The sequence below is a fragment of the Cebidichthys violaceus genome, unplaced genomic scaffold (assembly GCF_023349555.1).
Source record: "Cebidichthys violaceus isolate CVI_PGR_0920_01 unplaced genomic scaffold, fCebVio1.0.p SCAF_47, whole genome shotgun sequence".
Lineage (NCBI taxonomy): Eukaryota > Metazoa > Chordata > Actinopteri > Perciformes > Stichaeidae > Cebidichthys > Cebidichthys violaceus.
This window is the reverse complement of record NW_027176672.1, coordinates 857,902-880,910: the sequence shown is the minus strand read 5'-3', so window position 1 is coordinate 880,910 and position 23,009 is coordinate 857,902. Positions and strand designations below refer to the sequence as shown.

The 23,009-nt window shown below is 47.0% G+C and overlaps 4 protein-coding genes across 6 annotated transcripts in view; 2 read left to right on the top strand and 2 right to left on the bottom strand.

Moving 5' to 3' along the window:
- Window positions 1-85: 85 nt before the first annotated feature.
- LOC137887026 (protein disulfide isomerase Creld1) lies at window positions 86-4,644 on the top strand. 2 transcript variants are annotated; one of them, XM_068729793.1, is made up of 11 exons: window positions 86-354; window positions 1,219-1,339; window positions 1,431-1,513; window positions 1,711-1,821; window positions 1,957-2,048; window positions 2,165-2,344; window positions 2,452-2,547; window positions 2,650-2,733; window positions 3,000-3,095; window positions 3,175-3,315; window positions 3,420-4,644. In XM_068729793.1, exons 2-11 carry the CDS (start codon window positions 1,223-1,225, stop codon window positions 3,638-3,640), a joined length of 1,221 nt encoding a protein of 406 aa, XP_068585894.1. In that variant the 5' UTR covers window positions 86-354; window positions 1,219-1,222; the 3' UTR covers window positions 3,641-4,644. The 2 variants fall into 2 exon arrangements, with proteins under 2 accessions (XP_068585894.1, XP_068585895.1); XM_068729794.1 differs by lacking the exon at window positions 86-354 and adding an exon at window positions 937-1,072.
- On the bottom strand, window positions 4,617-6,323 carry LOC137887027 (uncharacterized). The gene is made up of 6 exons (XM_068729795.1): window positions 6,123-6,323; window positions 5,898-6,034; window positions 5,650-5,777; window positions 5,515-5,574; window positions 5,247-5,436; window positions 4,617-5,115 (listed from the first exon to the last, which is right to left on the bottom strand). Exons 1-6 carry the CDS (start codon window positions 6,130-6,132, stop codon window positions 5,005-5,007), a joined length of 636 nt encoding a protein of 211 aa, XP_068585896.1. The 5' UTR covers window positions 6,133-6,323; the 3' UTR covers window positions 4,617-5,004.
- A 245-nt stretch (window positions 6,324-6,568) lies between these two features.
- On the bottom strand, window positions 6,569-10,213 carry mbd4 (methyl-CpG binding domain protein 4). 2 transcript variants are annotated; one of them, XM_068729650.1, is made up of 8 exons: window positions 10,089-10,213; window positions 9,402-9,686; window positions 8,667-9,304; window positions 7,706-7,771; window positions 7,452-7,586; window positions 7,146-7,295; window positions 6,901-7,004; window positions 6,569-6,814 (listed from the first exon to the last, which is right to left on the bottom strand). In XM_068729650.1, exons 2-8 carry the CDS (start codon window positions 9,572-9,574, stop codon window positions 6,740-6,742), a joined length of 1,341 nt encoding a protein of 446 aa, XP_068585751.1. In that variant the 5' UTR covers window positions 9,575-9,686; window positions 10,089-10,213; the 3' UTR covers window positions 6,569-6,739. The 2 variants fall into 2 exon arrangements, with proteins under 2 accessions (XP_068585751.1, XP_068585750.1); XM_068729649.1 differs by having other exon boundaries at window positions 9,402-9,665.
- Window positions 10,214-10,274: 61 nt separating this feature from the next.
- LOC137886996 (intraflagellar transport protein 122 homolog) overlaps window positions 10,275-23,009 on the top strand; it is a 20,370-nt gene continuing 7,635 nt past the window's right edge. Inside the window, 23 exon segments of the mRNA XM_068729747.1 lie at window positions 10,275-10,429; window positions 11,251-11,317; window positions 11,401-11,485; window positions 11,567-11,645; window positions 11,731-11,807; window positions 11,945-12,011; window positions 12,099-12,245; window positions 13,035-13,110; window positions 13,932-14,123; window positions 14,498-14,636; window positions 14,770-14,972; window positions 16,006-16,143; window positions 16,292-16,456; window positions 16,649-16,846; window positions 17,050-17,190; window positions 17,510-17,563; window positions 18,307-18,458; window positions 19,584-19,655; window positions 19,657-19,718; window positions 19,721-19,757; window positions 21,441-21,553; window positions 21,556-21,611; window positions 22,764-22,866. Coding sequence (XP_068585848.1) covers window positions 10,386-10,429; window positions 11,251-11,317; window positions 11,401-11,485; window positions 11,567-11,645; window positions 11,731-11,807; window positions 11,945-12,011; window positions 12,099-12,245; window positions 13,035-13,110; window positions 13,932-14,123; window positions 14,498-14,636; window positions 14,770-14,972; window positions 16,006-16,143; window positions 16,292-16,456; window positions 16,649-16,846; window positions 17,050-17,190; window positions 17,510-17,563; window positions 18,307-18,458; window positions 19,584-19,655; window positions 19,657-19,718; window positions 19,721-19,757; window positions 21,441-21,553; window positions 21,556-21,611; window positions 22,764-22,866 — 2,467 coding nt within the window. The 5' untranslated portion in view covers window positions 10,275-10,385.

The window sequence follows — 23,009 nt, the reverse complement described above, 5'->3', positions numbered from 1 at the left end:
GACAGATGTCACATGGGGGCAGGTGACTGATTGGTTGATGAATTAAATCCCAGCTGGCTTTGGGCGGGGCCACATCCTGTGTGTCTTCAGCTGCTCGGAGAACAGAACCAACTGGAAGCTGCTCGCTCACTCATTCATTCATCTCCAGCTCCTACTACACCAGCCTGCAGCAGCTAGCCAGCTAGCTAGCTAGTCATTCGGCTGGCTTTACCAACCGCAATGGCCCACTCTGAAGCAGCAGAAGTGTCCGTCCAAAGAGTGAAACTCTCCGCCTGCGTTGTGTGAGCCAGACCATCCTCATCCTCATCATCATCCTCAGTGGTGCGTCGCAGGACGTCGTGGCTTTGCAACAAGGTAAAAAAAACAACAACAACAGTGTTAGCTTAAAAATAAGCAGTTTGGCTAGCTGCTATCAGAGTAAAGGTAGCAGCTCATCGGGTGTTTAACGTTGGGAGGACGCTGTCGCGGGAGTCTCGTGCGCGTTAAAAGAGACACCGGAAACATTAGCTGACAATGACGGACAACGCTAGCTTCGGCTAGCAGCTAGCTAGCGACGTTAGCAACCTGCTAGTTGGCTAATTCTGTGTGGTGCTGATGCTGAGCTAGCTAATGCTAATGCTAGCGGTGAAATAGGAGCATCCTAACCAGTTGTTTTTTTTAAAAGCTTTTCTAACGAGACTAAATACTTAATTAAAGCAGCTGGAGAGTCGTCACCATACTGGAGGATTGCATTGTGTGTGTGCAGGTTTACATATCCCCCAAAATATGAAAATAACTTAAATCTGAATGAAAATATTAATACGTTTGACGTCACAAAGTAGGATGAGCTTAATATCAGGGCAGCAGTGTAATGCTATCCAGTTAATCTACTAAAATACAGCTTAAAGCAGGACCACCGGCCCAATAAATACTAGATCATGTCGCATGGCTTTGTATACGATTGCTTTGTATTGTTTGACATATAACCACACAAGTGTTTACATCGCATGGCTTTGTGTGGGACTGTGTCGTACAGATGTTCTTGTTGTTTTGTCCACGCCTTCTACATGCAGTAACACTGCGTCGCATCCAGGTAGTGGACGTTATGTCAGACTCTCTGGAGACTCCTGATGGCTGAAGTGTATTTGATATTTGCTAGGATTATCACTAGGAAGTATATCAACCCCAGTTCTTTGGTTTAATTTGTCGTACATCACTGGTTTTGTGTGTTTCCTGAAGGACCATGCGGTGGGCCTGGCCGTTCCTGCCCGCTCTGGTGCTTCTCTCGGAGCTCTCAGTGGTGAGAGTCCAGACGGCGCCGTGCCAGACATGCCGAAAACTCACGGAGAGTTTCATTACGGTACTGCGGTTAAGCTGACGCGCCGTCGTGTTCGTGCTCGTCTTCTTTCAGCATAACCGAGTGATGAAAGGTTCCCTGTGTTTTTTTTTAGGGCTTGGAGAGAACAGCCACCAAGAACTTTGGGGGAGGAAACACTGCCTGGGAAGAAGAGAAGCTGGCTAAGTATGCGAGCAGGTGAGAGAAAGTTTAAATTTAAAAGAGTAGCATTGAACTTCCTTGTACCCTGGATGAGATGTTAGAGTCCGCTGAGGGGAGTGGATCCTCTCAGTGGACCACAGCGAGGCTCCGCTCTTCTTTTGAGGGTGAGACGGCGTCTGTCCCGTCGCTCTACTTCTGTCTCACGTCTCCAGTTGCTTCTCTCTTGATTTCAGCGAGACTCGGCTCCTGGAGATCGTAGAAGCCGCTTGTGAGAAAGCAGATTTTGAATGTAACCAGCTGCTGGAGCAGATAGAGGACCAAGTGGAGACGTGGTGGTTCCACAGGTAAACGAGACACCTGTGTTATGTTGTGTGAATCAGAGAGAGGAACATGTGTTGTTGGGATGTAATGCCATGCCCCTGTGTTAACTTCGTGTGTGTGTGTGTGTGTGTGTGTGTGTGTGTGTGTGTGTCCTGTAGGCAGCAGGAGGCTCCGGACCTGTTTGAGTGGCTGTGCATAGAGCAGCTGAGAGTCTGCTGTCCACCTGGGAGCTTTGGACCTGACTGCAAAGGTGTGAACAACATTAAGCATTAAATCTGAAGCTTCCTGATATCAGTGTAGAAGACCTCATCAAACCTTATTCATCCTCCAGTGTTCAGAGTACCACTGATATAGTGTTTATTATAGAGTGTCCCTCGAGCCCCGGCGGGGTGTGTGGAGGTCTGGGCCGCTGCGAGGGGGAGGGGACTCGCCTCGGAGACGGAGAGTGCGTCTGTGATCCGGGATACTCGGGCCATCTGTGCCAGAGCTGTGCTGATGGCTACTACAGAGAGAAGAGCTCCAACGCCAGCATAGGAGCCTGTGCAGGTGCCTGAGATCCAGCCCACTGTTACAAACCTCCGCGTGTTGAAGTCTGTTTGAGGGCATCGTGAGCTGACCGTCGCTCTGCCTGCTCTCCTCTCACCCTTTTGCAGCTTGCTACCACTCGTGTAAGAAATGCGCCGGGCCGCAGGACTACAAATGCCTCGACTGCAAACCCGGCTGGATCCTTCATGACAACAAGTGCGTGGGTGAGTTGGGCTTCAGAGGTCACGTGGTTGCATTTCGTCGACTCTTTCTGCCACTTCTCTTGAGTACTGTGCGTCGTTTGACCGCTCTTGTGTGTCTCTTAGATATCGACGAGTGCGGCACAGAGCTGGCTCGTTGTCCCTCGAACACCTTCTGTCACAACACAGAAGGAGCGTATGAATGCAGAGGTACGTTCTCTTGTGTGGAGGCTGTTGTCAGCGTACTTTATGTTACTGAATGAAGTCATGCAGGTACGCCTCCTAAATGTGCTGCTGGCGTGTGTGTTACTTGCTGTTACTTCTTTTGTTTCGTAATCGTTGCAGGTCTACTTGTGTGGTTGTTGTAAACTTTGTGGGAATGTAAACATTTTCCACTGCGTGACAAATTCAGTTTTTCCTACAATATCGCGCTTATTAGCACGTAATGCTGACCACGGTGGTTTTGTGGTGTCCAGGCTGTGACCAGGCGTGTGTGGGCTGCATGGGTAGCGGTCCTGCCCGCTGTAAGAAGTGCGCACGTGGCTACAAACTGAGAGGAGCGAAGTGTCTCGGTAAGGACGGACCGCCTATTTCCTCCACTCCCCCGATTTCCTGAAACTGAAGTTTCTTTAATTTTGCTTCCTCGTACAGATGTAGATGAATGTAGTGATCATGCGATCGCATGCCCGGGACTCAACGAGGCCTGCATCAATGAGGAGGGCTCCTTCCACTGTGACTGTGCCGACGGATTCATCAGAAGAGACAGCATCTGTGTTGAGAATAAGCCTCCTGGTGAGCAGCCGTAGCATAGAGGGAGAATTATACTTATTTAATAGAAACACATATCGTTGCTCGTCAGATCTGTCGGCTCAGTTTCTGTTCCTCTTCCTCCTCAGCTGGACCGGCGAAGGGTCTGTTTGACGACATGACGGACGACGAGGTGCTCGTTCTGCAGCAGATGTTCTTCGGCGTTGTGATCTGTGCCATAGCTACGCTCGCCGCCAAGGGAGACATGGTTTTCACGGCCATTTTCATCGGAGGCGTCGCCGCTATGGCCGGATACTGGCTGACGGAAAAGGGAGACTACATGCTGGATGGATTTCTGAAGGGACGCTAGACTGTCTGCAGCCTCGGGTGTTTGAGAACGGAACACCAGCCAATTAAGGTGAACGAGACTCAACGAGGGGGGCGGGACAGTATCCCTGCAACGCCAGCCGTGCAGCAAGTCACTGGAGAAGTTACTGGAGGAGTTACTAGAGGAGTTACTAGAGGAGTTACTAGAAAGGGCTCGGGGTTAATTTATGTTCATGAGGAGGAGAACGCAGGAGGAGAGCGAGAACTTGAAGGCTGTGAAGCCGTGAATCCTGAAGAGGGATAACGAAGCAAAGCTGCACTGATGTAAAGGAGCTGAACTCAAACCCAGAGCTCCACTCTGTCGGGAGCGAGGGGACATGAAGACCACCACTGATTGTTGAAATCTATTATGCATTTGTCTCATCTGGCCTCGAAGTTGAAACAACGTTGTTTTCTTCCACACAATCGAAACCTCCCGTCGTCACGTCTCTCATTACCTCGATGCTGTGGAGCAGAGCCCCCCCCCCCCCCCCCCCCCCCCCGAAAAGAAAGCTCATTGAAACTCTGGGATATTTCCATAACCAGTTATTTATGTTCACAGAATGACTTTTTACCTCCTTGCGTACTGAATGATTATTTTTAGTAATAATGCATGAAAATAGGATTTTAAATAATGGGTACATCTACACCGTATGTATTTATTTATTGACTCACGTTGGCATGACGACTGCTGCTGGATCACCAGCACTGCTGTGCTTCTAGTGCTTAAACACCAGCTGTGGTCTGGATGATTGAAGCCTTTTCATTTTATTTTGAAAGCAATATTTATAGGGGAAGATATTTATCATACTTTGCTCTTGATGTTTCCCTCTGTGTGTATTTTTAATGTATTTATTTTTGTGTTATTCTAGCAGGTAAAGTAGCGTCACTTCCTCCTCCCGACCGTCTACTTTGTCTTTTTTTAGTTCTGTCCTAGTGTGGAACGTTCTCCACAGTCGTCATTCCTTATATACGTTTGCTTTACAATAAAAAGTCACTCATGTTTTACATTTGAATTCTGTATTCATTTTTGTCCATTTTTGCACTTCACATAAAGAGAAACCATTTGAGCTCGTTGAAGATGATTTTCGACACTTTAATGATGCGTCATGAATCAGTGAGTGAGAGGAACTCTCATAGGGTTTTACACATCAGAGTCTCTCTGCAGGTCTTTTGGAGGTCTGCTCCACACGTACACATAGTTGTATTGTATGTACAATCCTACAATCATCTCTGGTTCCCTCAGTAGCTTTGACGGCACTAATCACTAAGCATGTTGCATCAGTCTCACGTTGACACTCGTGCACGCTGGAGCGCTCCAGCGAGGCGTGAAAGCCAAGCTTTTCACTGCGGATGTTGAGGTTCATCCTATTTCAGTGTTCCACTCCAGTTAATGGGGTTGAGGCGCAGCAGCTCTCTCTCCTTCAGGGTCTCCTGGGAGCGCCTTAGTGCTCTGTCCCTCCAGCTCTGCTCCATTAGCTGCAAAACACACAGGAGAACAACCTCAGCCGCGCCCTCCTGTAACCCGAGAGCCTCCCGCTAAACGGCATTATGTGGACGCCGCCGTGAGGGAGACGAACACAAAAGCGCTTCACAATGTGGGACTTCACCCTCTTGTTCTCGTCTCTGTAAGCCGTCATCGCTCTGCCGTGCCGGATCCTCAGCTCTCTGTCACCGGACAGGGCGAGGCGGTCCACTTCTCGCAGACGCTCCGCTTCCTTCGCTTTGCCGGCCAGCTGCAGCTGCAGCGCTGCACGCTTCTCCTCCATCTGCCCCTTCAACTGCTCACGCGTCTCCTTCCTTGCAGGAGAGAGTTCTCTTGGTCACCAATGAACTTTTAAGTTCTGCAGTATGTAATGCGAGTGTTTATTGCTTTACCTGTACTCCTCTCTCTCGCTGCTGGTTCCATAAAAAGGTTTTCTCCACACTTGATGATACCTGAGACACAAGCCGACCTGAAGTTAGGGACTTTAACGCTTTGATGTGGGGGAGACAGCCGTCAGATGGGCCTACCTGTGGTACTCTCTCCTCTGCAGGAGTATTGACCTCTGGTGGTTGTGGTGGTGAACAGCTGGCGTCTCCAGACTGACGGTGCGTTTGTGGACCGAAGGTGGATGCAAAGGGTTCAGTCTTGGAATACTCTAGAGAGCAGATTTATGAGAGTATTTTTGTTGTTGTTTTTTACCTCAAATAAACTCAATCTTCCTCATCACACAACAGCAGAGTCACACAATGGACGAAGTGTCGACGACTCTGCTTACCTGGCGGCTGGTCCACAGCCGGGCAGAGTCCGAGATGATGGGAAACGTCACGGGGGTGACCAGCAGGCTGCGACTCTGCCGGACAGGAAGTGTGTTGTGAGGAATCCACACTGGTGTGGACGCGATGGAGATGGCTGCTGTGGTAATGGAGACTGAGATGAATCACAGCGTTTCAGACACTAGTCACTCTAAAATAGACACACAAAGAAGACGGTTTTCTCTTACGTAGTCTCATTCTGAAGTTCAAGCCGTTTCTTCTGTTCGTCTTGGTGGAAAGAAACTTTTCAAAGTTCAATTTTTCAGTTCAATATTTTCCAAATATTCAATTATCTCCTCAAAGTTGCAATTAAGATTTCTAGTCAATCATCACAGCTCCTGAATGTAAATACAGCAAATTACTGTTCCGGCACTAGTTAGACATTAACCTGTGACATGCCTGTGTGTTCACGGAGTGTTTTGCGGTGGCAACGGTTGCCTTGGGAATCGGGTTACCCCCCCCCCCCCCCCCCCCCCGTTAAAAAGAAAGCTGCTTGAGTTTAAGGTCATGCTTTAGTGCTCTCAAACAGAAAGATTACCGGCCTGTGACAATAGACGAACCAGACACTGTCACAAGATGTCTCCAGATCTTCTATAAAGACGCGAGACGAGACGACAGAATAATCCACTCAGGAATCACTTAAAAACATTTTATTACACATGACAGTTTAAAAGGAAGACGTGTTATCACTGCATCACTTTAAGGGGATTCAGGTTTGCCGTATCGAGTTCATCACAGTACTGAAGTAACGTGTATTTATGTGACGATGTGCGAATGTTCCTTGCGGTTCCTCACGCTCTGCGTTTCAGATTCCGAGTGTTTCGTGGTTCTCCCACAGCCAGGCGTGGTATTTGTTCAACATGTGGTCTTCAGGTTTCACCTTTGACGTAAAAAAGAAAAAAGGAAAAGCGTTAAAATACGGTGTGACGTGACACTCATGGACAAAACGATCCAAAGCAGACTCGCCTCTCTCCACTCGCCCACGCAGAAGATCCGGTAGGAGTCGTTGCCGTACTTCCCGATGCCGTGCAGCTCGATGGGGTAACGCCACTGTTTACTTAGATACTCGTCTACACAGAGGAGGAGGGGGATTGTGAGGTTTTCCTGGCTGACCATATCGCTTCATATATTGTTATTAAAACCATACAAATCTGCAGTGGCAGCATATTAACGCTGTAATGACGTCACGCGTTCAAGACGAGCACGCTCACCTGAGAAGCGTACGAGTGTTTTGGCTCTCAGCTCATACAGGCCCAGCGGCTTCATCAGGTCAGAGAGGGGCTTCCAGTCGGCCTCGCGGGTCACCTCTGCAGACGGGTAACGCTCAAAGAACTGCCACAGAACCGGTATGGCCATCTTGCCTGCATTGTTGGAAATGGCTTGACTTGAGTGCTGTTTGGTACCACACTGTTAGAATGCAAAGTGTGTGTGTATGTGTGTGTGTGTGTGTGTGTGTGTGTGTGTGTGTGTGTGTGTGTGTGTGTGTGTGTGTGTGTGTGTGTGTGGATCTTACTTACCGCTGGTCTTGTTCAGAAAGATGGTGGCCACCAGGAGCCTCCAGGGGTCGTGGAAAAGGGTTTCCTGCACGAGGTTGTAGGGCGAGCGAGGCGGCGTCCACTTCCTGAAGGCCTTCCTCCTGGGCGGGCTCAGGCCTGCGCACAGACGGTGGACGTGTCTCCTTAATGTTTAAGGTTTAAGGTGACGTACGTCTCACACAAACACGAGCTTTCTCTCTGCTTCTTGCTTTAAAAAGAGACATTTCAAACATTACCGTCTCTGCAGGGTTTCCTGCTGAAATACGGGCTTGTCCTCCGTTTGTCTTCCGCGCTCTTGGACTCTAGGCAGACAGGAAACAGTAATGTATGTTTTTAAAAACACACATGTTGTCATCAAGGAGATCACATGATCACACCAGAGGCACAAGCACCTCTGCCCCCCCCCCCTCAGGTGTAACTACTTCACCTTAATGATGAGCTATAGATGGTGCTTTGCTCTCTCTCCACTTTGCTTTTGACCGCAGACACGTTGTGTGTGTCCTGTAAGTGAATCTCCTTATGTAATATTTGATTAACTTTTTTTTGCATATAATTTCTGCTTAATGTTGTTAATATTACCGTCTCTTTCCAGAGCACACACACGCAGATTTAGACCGAAATCTACAAATAAATGAGAATAAAATAAAACTGCTCCGCGAGTCTCTCACACACACTAAGTCTAGATTTATAATCTAATTTTAAAAATGTATTATTTAAAAAAAAAAGAAAAAGAAACACTGCCACAGAGCAGAATTATAAATGAGGATATTTAAATATTTATGTGCATGAACCCAAACACCTTCAAAATGAAGTGGTGACAACTGTTAGTGGATATTTAGGATACTTGGTGGTAATTCAACTGTAAAGATCCAGACGACGTGTTTTATCTGAAGTTCGGCATCTATTGGAACATGGGAACTAAAATAGAGCAAATCACAAATATCCATATTTCTTCTTGCCTCCCTCTTTATTGAACATATCTCCGCTCCCTTTTCTTTAATTAGGTTCTTTGGTTTCTTTGAATTTTCATTTATTCATGACTGGAAGTGACAAAGAAACTTAAAAGCAGCTCGGTAAAGAAAAACTGACTTGTTAAAATGTAGAAATTGTAGAGATTGTGCTGCACTGTATAAGATCATTCAATGAAAGTCTTAAGAAAATAGAGTAGATCCAGAGAAAAGTGGAGACCATGCTTACTATTCTGGGAATCCCTCACTGGTGTGCAGCTCCCACCAGCGACGTCAGGCAACAACACCTCCTCCTCCTCTTCCTCCTCTTCCTCATCCTGATGACTGTTGGCGTCGGCCTTCGGCTCAGAATTAGTCTCGACTTCACCTTTGCTGTAAACCTGCGTCTCCTCATCCTCGCCCTCGTCCTCGCTCTCAGTGGCAGGTTCAACGCTCAGCGTCGGGACAGGAGGCCTCGAGTCGGCCTCCTCGTGTTGTTGTTCACTGGAAGGAGCCAGTCTGAGCAGCTTCTCCCTCAGCTGACCCGCCCGCTGAGGAGTCTCCCGCAGTCTGACGTCATCCTCTGTAGTGGAAGCTGCAGCTCGTGTGCAGCTCTGCGCTTCTCCGTCCTCAGCATCACCTCCGAGGCGGGAAGAGGCTCTCTTAGATTTATTTGGAGGTGAATCCTCTGTTGTCTCCTGCCGTCCATCTGCGCGTCTTTTCTTTCTCCTCCTGCGTTTCCCTTTGGAGGAGAGGGCCTGCGAAGGCCCGCCTACGTCGTCCTTGGACGCGGTGAAGTCAAAGAGGTTTATGTCTAAGCTCCCTTCTCCATCTTTGAGGAGGAAAGCATGCAGGGATGCTCTGGAGCGGAACCTCTGGCCCTGGGGACTTTGCACAACAGAGAGAGAGAGAGAGGAAAAAAATCAATTAGACACTGAATCTGCAAAAGCACTTAGTCACGATTACAAGAAAAACAATGAGTCACCTTGTAATGTAGATGTCCATTTTGCCCGCCGTCTTGCCTGCTTTCCGCTGCCTCGCCTCTCTGATCCAGCCGGGGGGCAGTGTGGAAGCACGGCACGAGGCGCCATCCTCACATTTGTGACTTTGGTTGTTTGTGTCGCTGGTTTCCAGCCTGACATCACAGCTAGTGTGCATTTTGAGAGGCGATGTGTTGAAGCTCGCTGCCTTCAAATCGTTCTAAGGTGACTTTTTCCTCCCACATCAGCAGCCACTCCTGGTTCTTTACCTGAACATGTACATCATTACACTGTTGTAATGGACACATAGAGGACATCCATTCATAACGCAGCGCAACATAAAGCAGGCAAGTAAACATATCATGGATCTAACTCTACAGCAGATGTTGACATAAGCAGCAATAATATCCACAATATTGTCATTGTTTATGTTCCTATATATTCTTCCATTCATATTTATATTGTAGTAGTTAAATGTTTATGCTTAGTTTCTCTGTTCTACTTTGTCTTTAACGTCCTTGTTTTTGATATTTTTCTTGTTTATTTGTATATTCCATGTATGTACGTTGAGAGCAACGTGTAAACCGGAGTCATCCATGTATGCGTTCACATAGCAATACAGCTGACTGTGATCTAACTTTACAGCAGATGTTGACATGATAAGCAGTTATTAAAATACATAGTGGACTAACCTCGTGCTGCTCGGGGTGTCACAGGAGCGCAGATGATTCGGTGCAGACTCGTGCGCGCGCTCCATCGATGTGTTGTTGTGTTCCCGGATATTTCATGTGTTCCGATGTCAACACTGGAGCCAGCAGCCGCCGCGTCACTGCTGCAGGAAGTAGCGAGCAGATCCGAGTCTGCGCAGTGAGGACGAATCATGAAAACGGAGCTTAGTATGAAAAAGCGAGCGACAGCAACAACCTGTTGATACAAACCCCACCGGTACCGGTTTGTTGTTTTAAAAACAACAACAACAACCAGTGGAGATGAGAGCCGTTCTAGCGTGGAAAGAAACGATCCGTGAACAATGGTGAGAGTCTGTCCGACCCGCGGCCCGGAGCCGGGACGTGACGCTAGGTGGTTAGCAACGGCGGTTGCTATGTAAACTAGTGATAGCAGGCTAACGTTAGCTAGCATTAGCTAACGTCAGATACTAACGCTGTTTTAGGAGTATTCCGCCTTATTTGTCATGCAGAATGTTTGCTCTACCAGTAGTGTAGCATGTCATCTGTGTTACGATACGACGTGAAGCTGACGCTAGCGTAAAGCTAAGCTAAGTTAGTTGGTTATTGCTGAAGCTAACGTACATCTTAATGACGTAACGTCACATTTACATGTAAACCATCCTTAGTTTATAACATATATAATATATATCTGAACCCACGATAGCACATTTATTAATTAACAGGCAAAATTTATTTGGGCATAGTGCTATTATCAAGGTAAACAAGAACCTTTAGATTCTTTTTTTATTATTATTGATTAACTTTATTTATTTAGCACCATTAAAAACAGAGTTTAAAAAGTGCTTTGACAGACAAAGCAGCAAAAGCAAAACAATAATAACAACAGAAAGCTCAGTGAGACAGTCAGTACGATAAAAATACACAAAGAAATAAATAAAATAATATACATAGTAAAATAATTTAAATAAAGATAAAATCTCAACTTCTTTAAATGTCTAGTTTTGTCTGATCAACGGTCCAAAATCCAGAGATACATCCAAACATGTTCAGTTTAAAATTATTAAAGAAACCGAGTAAAGCAGAAAGTCCTGGAACTCATGAATATTTGTCATGTTTCCTTAATCTATGACCTCAATGAGTGAGAGTCCATCGTTTCTTGTTGCAGTGTTTATGACCTCGCCTTCAAGCCCGATGGCAGCCAGCTCATCATCGCCGCAGGGCTCCGTGTCCTGGTAAGGCTTCCCTGGTTTATAAACACATGTCTAAAGAATACATTCGTTATTAATAAATCTAATGTGTTGAACTTCCGTTGCAGGTTTACGACGTCGCCGACGGAGCAATTATCCAGCCTTTAAAAGGACACAAGGACATCGTGTACTGCGTGGCCTATGCTAAAGACGGTACCTGAGTGGCTTTCCATTCGTACACTACGAACGTTTTACTTCATCAGTCGTCGTCTTACTGACTTTGTTCTTCTGCAGGTAAAAGGTTTGCCTCGGGGTCAGCTGACAAAAGCATCATCATCTGGACTTCTAAGCTGGAGGGTATTTTGAGATACACGTAAGTGTCCCTTTCACTCATCCTCTCCGTGTATTTGATGTATTACTTCATCTCTCTTCTTTCTTTTCATGTGTTTGTTCTGTAGTCACAATGACTCTATCCAGTGCGTTGCCTACAACCCCGTCACTCACCAGCTTGCCTCCTGTTCTTCTGGTGACTTTGGTAAGTGCACCATGAGTTTTGAGTCCATACTGCACTTTAAGATCTTGTGCATAATAAACTATAAACCTATGAATATTTAAAAAAAGAGAAACTGTCTCCATGGACATCTGAGTATATCTTTTCTTTTACATTCTTAGGTCTCTGGTCCCCGGAGCAAAAATCTGTGAACAAACATAAAGTGAGCAGCAAAATAACGTGTTGTGGGTAAGTGAGGTTTGTCGTCGCTGTCTGCCACATAGGTGCGCTTTAAATGTGACACGTTGATGTTGAAGGCTTTCGTTTTGGTTGCAGGTGGACAAACGACGGGCAGTACCTCGCCCTCGGCATGATGAACGGAGTGGTGAGCATTCGGAACAAGAACGGAGAGGAGAAGGTCAAGATCGAGCGTCCGGGAGGCTCCTCTTCTCCTATCTGGTCCATCGCCTGGAACCCCTCCAAGTTAGTCTTTACTAATTATTGCAGCATTCAACTAAATAAAGAAAATAACATCTTCATCTTAACCAATTCATTTGATTTAATGCCCCACATGCACACTTAAGATCGAACTGATGTGCTACTGAGAGTACGTTGCATTTTAAGTGAATAGCTCGTGTGGGGCCAGCAGGTGGCAGCGGTCAACCAGCGAGTGTTGGAAGTGTGATGCCTCGGATCCTCTGTCCATGTTCTCTGATGCCCCCTACAGTCTGAGCCAGGAGCACAGCTGACTGCTGAACAGGTTAACTGAGAGAGAAGGGCTCACAGCAAGAATGAGGGAGGTTAAACAGGGCACTGGTGAGAGGCAACGCAGCAGATATATTTATTTAACAATTTAATTTAACGAGGAGAGTCCCATCGAGATTTGAAAATCTCTCTTCCAAGAGCGTTATGAGATATAACAGGGAGGGCGGAGCTTGAGGTCAGCCGGTGAATAGTGTCTCTTCTGCTGCCAGGGATTCGGTGCATTGAATTCTGCTCGGCACAGAGGCTCGCACGGACAGATACCGAGGCTGTCCGTCAATGACAACGATAAAGACAAATGCAAAGTCACGATAAGCAAGTTAAACATCAGGATGCAAACATGGTAGAGCTAAAAAATCTGTCCGTTGTCAGGGGAAAGGGCCGGACCATTCGTCCCCTAGTGCTATTATTAACACCGTCATCATTACCTAAACAACCAAAGCCCCAATAGTACAGTGTGTTGACAGGAGGGCTTATGGCTGAAGTCATCTCTGTTGTGTATTTTCACAGGGATGAGCACAACGACATCCTGGCTGTGGCAGACTGGGGTCAGAAGCTGTCCTTCTATCAGCTCAGTGGAAAGCAGGTGAGCACCGCGGGTCCATGTGCAGCATATGGTACGCCTGACACGGTGCCTTGGCAAGTACGCATAAGAGCACGCACTCTTACAACATGTTCTAATAGAGCACATGTGCCACTTCAACCTGTTCAAAGGTGCATTTAGATGACCAAATATAGGCGGTCTCACGACCTAGACGAACGCTCTCAGCTCTCTGTATGTGCCGTCACTTGCTATAGCAATAAGAAACAAGAATGCTTGTTTATCTGCCCAAAATACATGGCATTGGGAACACTTAACTGAGTTTAAGAGCCGCATTTCCTGTTGTAATAAGACTGTCAGGCTCTATTGAAACCATAACAGCGCATTGGAAGTGATCCTGCTCTGCTATAATTGCCCCCTCACTGTCCCTCTTTCCCCCTGAATTCCCTGCGGGCATTACCGTAATTATAGACAAATATGCACTGTTCATTACTCTGCCGTTGGCTCACATATTGTCATTGGCCTATTTATTTAAGTGAACATTCTGCTTTTGATTACAACACCAGCAATGAAAAGAAAGGAGCTGATTGTCCGGCAGCTTGCGCAGTGAGGAGTAACAGATGCACAGAGAGGGACTGATGCATATTGTCTTTGAACATTAATACAATAGAGGTTGTAAAAATAAGAACTTTTATGTCTATCGTTTCATCAAACACACAAAGGGACGGTTGAACGTACTCTGGGCTTTGATGTGCGTCGGCCCAGACGGTGGGAGGTGTTGGCCCGGGACCCCGGGGCAATAAATAGCAGAAATGATCCTTTTTATTCTTCGCTTAATGTCCCCTTCTCCCTTTTGTCTCTCTCAGATTGGAAAAGACAGGACTCTTGCTTATGACCCTTGTTGCGTCAGCTACTTCTCCAAGGGTGAGTACGTAGTCATGGGGGGCTCCGACAAACAGGCGTCCCTCTACACCAAAGACGGCGTGCGGCTCGGCACCGTCGGGGAGCAGAGCGCCTGGGTGTGGACGTGCCGGGTTAAGCCCGACTCCAACTTTGTGGTGGGTCCGGAGAAATTACCGTTACCCTTGAATAACAGTCAGAGAGGTGAGAAAATGTAATGCAGAACAGTGATGAAGCTCAGACCTTCTCTTCAGAGTGTGTCTGCGCTTGATACCTTTTCTTGATCTGATTTAGCTGCACAGATACACAGAAGTCACTTCATTTAACTTTAACACCACAGCAACTCCTTTTCCTCCCTTTCACTATATTTAGCAGAAAGCGATGGGTTATACAGGAGAGAAACGGCTGCTGGCAGATTCTCTCGGTTCTACTGTGTAGATGCTTTAGCAACGGGAACATTTTCCCACTCTTTCAGTCTTTTCTTAGAGGTGTTAATAGGATGTGCTGCTACATTGTTATCTCTTCTCTTTAGGTGTTGGGCTGCCAGGATGGGACCATCGCCTGCTACCAACTTATCTTCAGCACAGTTCACGGCCTCTACAAGGATCGCTACGCTTATAGGGACAGCATGACTGATGTCATTGTCCAGCACCTCATCACGGAACAAAAAGGTGCACTTTCCCTTTAGCTCCAGGATATTGAAGTCATCATAGAGGACCTGCTGCGATTCAACAGGATGCATTGGCTAAGACGATGACCCTTAAAAATGCCCCCTCTCTCCTTTCATTTCCTTCTCTCCCCCAGTACGGATAAAGTGCCGTGAGCTGGTGAAGAAGATCGCCATCTACAGAAACCGCCTCGCCATCCAGCTGCCCGAGAAGATCCTCATCTACGAGCTCTACTCGGACGACTCCTCGGACATGCACTACCGGATCAAGGAGAAGATTTGCAGGAAGTTTGAATGCAACCTGCTGGTGGTCTGTTCCCAGCACATCATCCTGTGTCAGGTCAGAGGAGGTGTGGCTGTGTAGTGGAATGCTCATCAAAACAAACCATTCAAGAAACTCATTTCAATTTGATGACTTAAAATGTCTCGCTCGCTTCTTCTGGAGCCTGTTTGTGTTTTTGGGTCTTTCCTCACATAATGAGACGTTTTTTCTTATTCTGCTTCTCGGACTGAATCCTGCTGACCTGAAGTGTCACTCCGGTTCTTTGTCTGACACTAATGCACGCTTTGAGAGATTGCGCAAGAGGCCGTAGAGACATTTGAGAACTATTAACGTGATGGAAGCAGAGTGAGTCAGTGTTTAGCCATTCGATACCGGCCCAAACAGCCCAGTGAAGAATGATAATATCACGCAATTGCTGGTTTTCCAGATGTTTCTGCCTAGTTTGCAGAAGGCTCCAGCTGTGCATGTGCTCTGCAGCCTCCGTCTCTCTCTCTCTCTCTCTCTCTCTCTCTCTCTCTCTCTCTCTCTCTCTCTCTCTCTCTCTCTCTCTCTCTCTCCCCCCCCTTCTCAACCGTCTTCAGACTGGATAAAGCGAGACAGTTGAATGAAGGGGAAGGACCACAGTCTGTTGAACCAGTGGGTGTCTCTTGGGGTTCCTCTCTGCTTCTTGTCTCTCGTGTGTTTGACAGAGGCTGGTAGGGAGGAGTAGCAGCCATAACACTCAGGTTATTTCCTTTTAAATCTGCCTGTGTGAGACAGAGGTGCTTCAGATCTCTCTGGAACAGGCGGGCCTGCGTCTCATGCCTCAGACAGCTTTTACACCATAGATATATGGGCTGTTGCTCGTGCACGGCTGCGTCAAATCAAATCGTTGTTTATCTTCACAGCGTCGCTTTCTGCCACTGAGCCACACTTTGCAATGTTTAAAAGAACAGAATTGTTCGGCGTTACTGAGTAGAAGTTAAATGAGGTACTGGGCGTGATTTAACGGAGTGTGAAATAAACTGAATAATTTGCTCAAACTTAACAGGTCAGTGTTCCGTGTGTTAAATGTGATTGCGGTCTCACCTTTCCCGCTCTGCTCTCGCAGGAGAAGAGGCTCCAGTGTCTGTCCTTCACCAGCGTCAAGGAAAAAGAATGGGTGATGGAGTCTCTGATTCGCTACATCAAAGTGATCGGTGGTTCGCCGGGCACAGAGGGCCTATTAGTCGGCCTAAAGAATGGTGCTGTGAGTATCTCGGGGAAAATACAGCCTCGCATTAAGTAACCTAACAAAATGACTCCCATGCTTCACAAAGCCAGTGCTCCGGGAGGTCTTTCTTCTCGAAGGTGGGTTTCCATTTTTGCTCTGGTTTGTTGTTGTTTCTGTGACGTAGATCCTGAAGATATTCGTCGACAACCTGTTTCCCATCACGCTGCTGAAGCTGTCGACCTCGGTGCGCTGCCTGGACATGAGCGCCTCCCGCAACAAGCTGGCTGTGGTGGACGAGCACAACACTCTGCTGGTCTACGACATCAACAGCAAAGAGCTGCTCTTTCAGGTGAGCGGGGTCGGTGGAGGAACGAGGTGCAGTGGGAGGGGATGAAATAGAAACATGCATGTGTAATAATCTGCATTAGGCAGGTATCCTCATGTTCTCCCGTCTGGTCCGTGTCCCACAGTCACCTCCAGACCTCGTGTCCCCCCGCTACCCTCCCTCCCTCACCCGCCTCTCTCTTTACTCTCCCTGTAGGAGCCTAATGCTAACAGCGTGGCCTGGAACACCCAGTGTGAGGACATGCTGTGCTTCTCCGGCAACGGCTACCTCAACATCAAGGCCAGCAACTTTCCCGTTCACCAGCAGAAGATGCAGGGCTTCATGGTCGGCTACAACGGCTCTAAGATCTTCTGTCTCCACGTCTATTCCATGTCGGCTGTGGAGGTGCCTCAGGTGTGTAGCGTGTCGCCAGCCCGTCCGACGCAAGATGTAATAAATCTTAAATATCATGATATTTTGTTTGTACTACAAAGACAAATATGACTAACATGGATTGCTACAGTTATTGACATAAGTGTGTGGTGATTATATGTTATTAATGGATTAGTTCCTCTGCCGTTTGTCATGCTCTTTGACGGCGTTGTTGCTCTGCTCAGTCGGCGCCGATGTACCAGTACCTGGAGAGGAAGATGTATAAGGAGGCCTACCAGATCGCCTGTCTAGGCGTGACCGACAGTGACTGGAGGGATTTAGCCACAGATGCCCTGGAGGGACTCGACTTTGACACCGCCAAGAAGGCCGGTCTCACACACACACACACACACACACACACACACACACACACACACACACACACACACACACACACACACACACACACACACACACACCATTCAGTGTCATCGGCCTGCTCATTTTACTGCTTTTATCTTCACAGAACCATAAAAGCGTACAAATAGCAGCAACTACCTCCAAATGTGGTGGCAGTACCTCGCTTTTCATCTTACTCTCAGACTTCATGTCGTCTCTTTACATATTTTTTAAGGCAGGATTTTGATGAAGCTAAAGAAAACGCATAACATCCTCTAAATGATCTCTCGTCTTCTCAATTTCCAGGCCTTCATTAGAATCAGAGACCTGCGCTACCTGGAGCTCATCAATAGCATCGAGGTAATACTTGTTTTGGCGTTTTCTGCTCCAGCCAGAGTTGACGTCATAAAGTTTAGAGGAGGCGGAGGTCAATCACAATTATTAACGCTCGTCATACTTTCAATTGCAAAGCTTTGCCCTGAGCTACACTTAAAAACCTCTTGAGCAAAGGGAGGAACCTGTATCCTGAATGACCTCCTGAGACCTCAGTGCACACACACACGCACACACACACGCACACACACACACGCACACACACACGCACACACACACACACACACACACACACACACACACACACACACACACACGCAAATAATTTACACACACAATTTCCTTCGACAACATGCATGCAGAGCAAAGAGAAGTCTTTTTCAGCTTTGTGCCTGGAGAAAGTTTCTGCTGGTCCTCCTGTGACAGCATCTTTGTTCACTCATATGAAATAAATGTTTATTGTATTATACAAACATTTTATTTGTTCTGTTTTTTCGTCGTGACTGATGGAGGAAGAGTTTAGTGTTCGCTCAGAGGCGATGCTGATTGCATCCTGCAAGCCAAACGTTTTTAGTGCCCTTTGTTTTGTTTTTTGACTCATTGTGTGTGTGTGTGTGTGTGTGTGTGTGGTGTGTGTGTGTGTGTGTGTGTGTGTGTGTGTGCTGTGTGTGGTGTGTGTGTGTGTCTGTGTGTGTGTGAGAGATGTGTGTACATGCATGTGAGTGTTTATCTCTGCACACATGCCAGTGTTTGTGCTGACTGATTTGCAGGAGAGGAAGAAGCGGGGCGAGAGCGACAATGAGCTGTTCCTGGCAGACGTCTATGCCTACCAGGGGAAATTCCACGAGGCAGCCAAGCTCTACAAACGCACCGGCCACGAGTCCAGAGCCCTGAGCATGTACACTGACCTGCGCTATGTTCGAGGTACGCCAAGGTGATTGGATCATCGCATTGACCAAACACACACACACACACACACACACACACACACACACACACACCTGTGAAACACACTTTCGTATGGGTATGGACAGAACGACCTATGAAGAGCTGCATGTTTCAGGGGTTGTAGAACATATGTTTTCCTCATTATGCGCCGTTAAGCCAAGTTGGGGCCCTGCACTGTGTTCAAACAGTCCCCCACCCCCCCACCCCCCCACCCTTCACGTCTGTCTTTCATCTCCTCGTATGTCACTGGAATCTCCACATATATCATCAGATCAGTGCGCACACACACACACACACACACACCCACCCTGCTTTCACAGACCTATCCGTGTAACTTACACACATAGTTAGAGTTGGAAATGGAGCACAAAGGGAGAGAAGTAAGGCGAGCGTCTGCTTTTCACATGATCACTTTGATGAGGAGGTCAGCTGGAGTTGAGGCAAAGAAACATTCCTGCTTTATTGTGTTTACAGCGTTGGGACGGACACTTTGATCGTCAAGCTTCACGTTCGCGTCGCCGGAGCGGATGACACCGCTACGACTCCTTCATGTATATTTGTGCGCGTCAGATTGTGTGTGTGTTTGATGTGGCTGTTGTATATTTATGCGGCTGTGTGGCCATCTGGTCTACAGGCTGTTTGTTTTAGGTAGACGGACACGGAGGGCGAGCCGCCTGCTGTTTGTGTTACTCTCTTCTCCGTCTCGGCCTCGACCCACACGGTTCTGGCTGTCTGAACCGGACTCCTCTTGCGCCTGATATCGCACAGAATTGTCAACTCAAAAAACAGGACTAGCCTACGACGTCAGGGGCGCTATTGAGAAGACATGCCACAAAATGTTGTGTTAAATTGTTATAAAGGGAGTCGTATCAAATTCAAAAGTGTTGTTCAGCAGCCAAAATGCAGACGGAAGTAAATAATACATTTGAATCAAAGCAGGGTTCTGTTCGGTGCTCTGAGCGTCCCTCTGAAGCGTCCTCTGAAGCGTCCCTCTGAAGCGTCCCTCTGAAGCGTCCCTCTCCTTCCACATTATAACAGTGTTAATGGGGATTTCCCGTTATCCATTGGTATGTTGACACATTTGTAACTGCGTGGGTCTTTTCTCGCAGGATTTCGTCGGAGCGACGGACCCAAAGAGCACTCGGATCCTGATGACCAAGCAGGCGGACTGGCAAGAGCAGCAAGGAGCCCCGGGCAGCGGCGGAGATGTACCTGTCAGCAGGAGAACATCTCAAAGCATAGACATCATCGGGGAACACGGCTGGGAAGACATGTAAATACACCGTTGTTCCACTTTATCCTTTTCTAAACTGCCTTCTTTGATTTGTGTGCATGACTTTCCTAAATCTTCAAATGTCTAAAATACTTCTGTGAATATTGGAAATGGAAACTTCTTCTAGTTAATGACTGAACAAGAGAAGTAATGTGATTTATCTGAAGGTCAGTGGGGGGAACTCACTCTTGTTCCTTCCAGGTATCTACAGTCCAGACTTTAATACTCTCACATCAGTGGAATAATAATCAAGTTTGAGTTATTTATGACCTTTTAAAACAAATCAATTCAAAGTGCTTTACAGTTGATGGACGAGACGACAACAATACAGAAATGGAGAGAAGAAGAGACTGATGCACATTAAATTAAATTAAGGGAAAAATAGATAAATAAACACTGAATAAATTGATTATCGTAAAACTGTAAAGAAAAAAGTAAATTAGCTATAATAAAATAAGTGTAAATATAAATAAACCATAGCATAAAATGACATAAGACACTGTATAAAATCAGACTTAATAATAAGCAATAATAATAAAAACCATAAAATTATAAAATGTAAAAAAGCCAGACTGAATAAATAGTTTTTTTAGTTTCTGCATCAATGTTTTCAGCTCCTCTCAGAAGGCTGTTCCAGCGACTTGGAGCATAACGGCTAAAGCGGATGCATCCATGTAGATCCTTATAAACCTAATACAGGAACTTCATAATCAATGGAAAGATGTTCAGATCTCTAAAAGCCTGGGAAACAAACGAAGGCGTCATGAACCCAGATGTGGATTCAAACCCTGATGCATCTGAACACTGAGACATCAAGATTCCTGATTCAATGTGTTGAAGTTTAAAGCTCCTCCCAACTCAAACATACGTGTTGCTTATTGATGCTTGAGTCGGATGATTGATCCTCGCTGTGCACAATGTTGTATTTGCATTTAGGCCGTTTTTTTACAGTCATCTGCAGAAAGGGGGAAACTTTTCTCTGTGCTCACCTGGAATCTAACACACACACACACACACACACACACACACACACAGAGAACAGAATCAGTGATATAAGAGACTTCTTGTGTCCAGGTTTGAACTGAAGAATCTTTACATATTCATAGATATTCTGGAGTTTTTCAATGAGGGAGAAGTAGTTGATGAAATTTAAAGAATCTTTAATTAGGCCACTTAACTTTTTTTGTGAAAACATATCAGATACTAATCGTCTTAAGATGTGTCCAAAGGGGATCATTACTGTGTCTCTGAGGATCAGTGAAATGTGTGTTTCATGTGCTGAGTGAACGCTGTGACAGATAAGCTGGCGCATAGGAATCCTTACATTTCTATTAGCGTTCACTCACACATGCAGAGTGGGAATGTGGGGGTGTGAGTGTGTGCTGTTGAAAACCAGGCAAACTGATAAGCCCGTGTGGTCTGGCGGTCGTATCAGAACTCCCCGCTGACGCCATCTGACCCGTCGTCTGCAGGCTGCAGGTCTCCTGCGGTGCCACCAGTGGGTCAGCACTACAAACACGGCAGCAGAACAGAGGCGGGGCTCTTTAACCTGACTCTGATCCAGCTGGTGACCCCGACTGGCTTCTACTCTTTTTGAGTTCATCAGAATAATTCAATACGATGGACCCCCCACCCACCATGTGAGGGTTTATCTGCGCTCATTCCTCTCCCCTCTTCATCCAGGCTGATCGACATCGCTCGAAAGTTGGACAAGGCCGAGCGCGAACCGCTGGCCAAGTGTGCGCTCCACTTCAAGAGGCTGAAGCACCACGGCTACGCCTCAGAGACTTACTCCAAGATGGAGACCTGCAGGCCCTCGTGCAGCTGCATGTGGAGACCTGGCACTGGGAAGAGGTCTGACACACTTAACGCACACAGGAGGCACACCTGCTCCGCTCATCAGGGCTTATATATAGAATGCACCGAGACCATCGCGTAAATATTACGTGAACCACATATAGGACCGCGCTGAATAAGCTGCTGTGGCACTCCTATCATAAACCACTCCATGCTCACGGCCAGAAAAATGATACTGTATTTGTTCACTAACCACGACTCAATGAAAACAATAAGAATACATCCGCCTGATATCCTGCACTGACAAACCACACACACACTCGCTAATCATCCAGCTTTTGGGTTTCTCTGAATCCGTGCCCACATGACGATTACTGAGCGAGGAGCACAAAAGACGCTCGGCTTATGGGCTCCATTCTGCTTCCAATCAAATTCCTCCATCAGGGCGGATCATGCTGCTCTGACGAGAGTAAAATATCGCCTTTCTTTAATCCATCTGCCGTCTTAAATCGAGTTAAAGGCGTCACAGAGATGCACGTTGGCGATTTGCATGCCGAAACAAGAAGAGCCAAGAACAGAACATCAAATCACGATCACATGCTTCTGCTGTAGCGTCTGAGGAGGGCTTCATGGATATTTATTTGATCCTCGGAGAGGGAAGAAAGGGGAGGAGGGGGAGAGAGAACTATTTGGGCTTTATGTGCCTCACTGGGGGACGGGACGGAGCACAGACTGACTTACAGCACGGGACATATGGATGCTATTCACTGCTCCCACTCCTCTACAACAAAGTAGTTTTCTTAATGGCTTTGGGCTCACAGCCTTGGAGACACACACACACACACACACACACACACACACACACACACACACACACACTCTTTTACTGTATGTTATGACTGGTGTGTGTTTCTTGGCTCAGCTTTTACCGCAGGACATTTAGATTCATCAGTCACTGTGACTGGGCAAATGTGTGTCCAGCAGCTCTTTATATCCTGTCATTCAAAAAAAAGCGCCAGAGCCGCAGTTGTACTTCTAATTGAGCGTGAAATCAATTTAGCTCATAAACCGAGCTCGTTAATAATGCCGTGTTGCGATGTTTTGACTGGAAGTAACGCGTGTTTCTTTGAGTAATGTGTGCGGTGACTTGTGGTGCCGTCGACGCCCGCAGTGAACTCTCTTCTTCTGCTCCGTCTGTCCGGTTCTCAGGCCTTCTCACTGGCGGAGAAGCACCCCCAGTTCAGAAACGACGTCTTCGTGCCTTACGCGCAGTGGCTGGCGGAGAACGACCGCTTTGAGGAGGCGCAGAAAGGTGAGTCTGCGGCTCCGCTGTCACCTGTTCAGTCGGCCTGTCGGGGATTCTCCGGTGCACACGTTCATGTTCCCGTTAACAACGGGAACGTTAAAGGTCCTCGGCTAATGTTTACATGTGGAAGTGATGAAGTCTGGCTCTGG

What these genes read in the sequence shown, in the direction of transcription:
- LOC137887026 (XM_068729793.1), top strand. Translation starts at nt 1,223, where the DNA reads ATGCGGTGGGCCTGGCCGTTCCTGCCCGCTCTGGTGCTTCTCTCGGAG. An exon ending in CTGGCTAAGTATGCGAGCAG is followed by an intron (nt 1,514 to 1,710) that starts GTGAGAGAAAGT and finishes TCTTGATTTCAG; the next exon opens with CGAGACTCGGCTCCTGGAGA. An exon ending in CTTTGGACCTGACTGCAAAG is followed by an intron (nt 2,049 to 2,164) that starts GTGTGAACAACA and finishes TGTTTATTATAG; the next exon opens with AGTGTCCCTCGAGCCCCGGC.
- LOC137887027 (XM_068729795.1), bottom strand. An exon ending in AGCGAGAGAGAGGAGTACAG is followed by an intron (nt 5,437 to 5,514) that starts GTAAAGCAATAA and finishes CTCTCCTGCAAG; the next exon opens with GAAGGAGACGCGTGAGCAGT. An exon ending in ACAGAGACGAGAACAAGAGG is followed by an intron (nt 5,116 to 5,246) that starts GTGAAGTCCCAC and finishes TGTGTTTTGCAG; the next exon opens with CTAATGGAGCAGAGCTGGAG.
- mbd4 (XM_068729650.1), bottom strand. Translation starts at nt 9,574, where the DNA reads ATGCACACTAGCTGTGATGTCAGGCTGGAAACCAGCGACACAAACAAC. An exon ending in ATGGACATCTACATTACAAG is followed by an intron (nt 9,305 to 9,401) that starts GTGACTCATTGT and finishes TGTTGTGCAAAG; the next exon opens with TCCCCAGGGCCAGAGGTTCC. An exon ending in CTTTCTGAACAAGACCAGCG is followed by an intron (nt 7,296 to 7,451) that starts GTAAGTAAGATC and finishes CCAACAATGCAG; the next exon opens with GCAAGATGGCCATACCGGTT.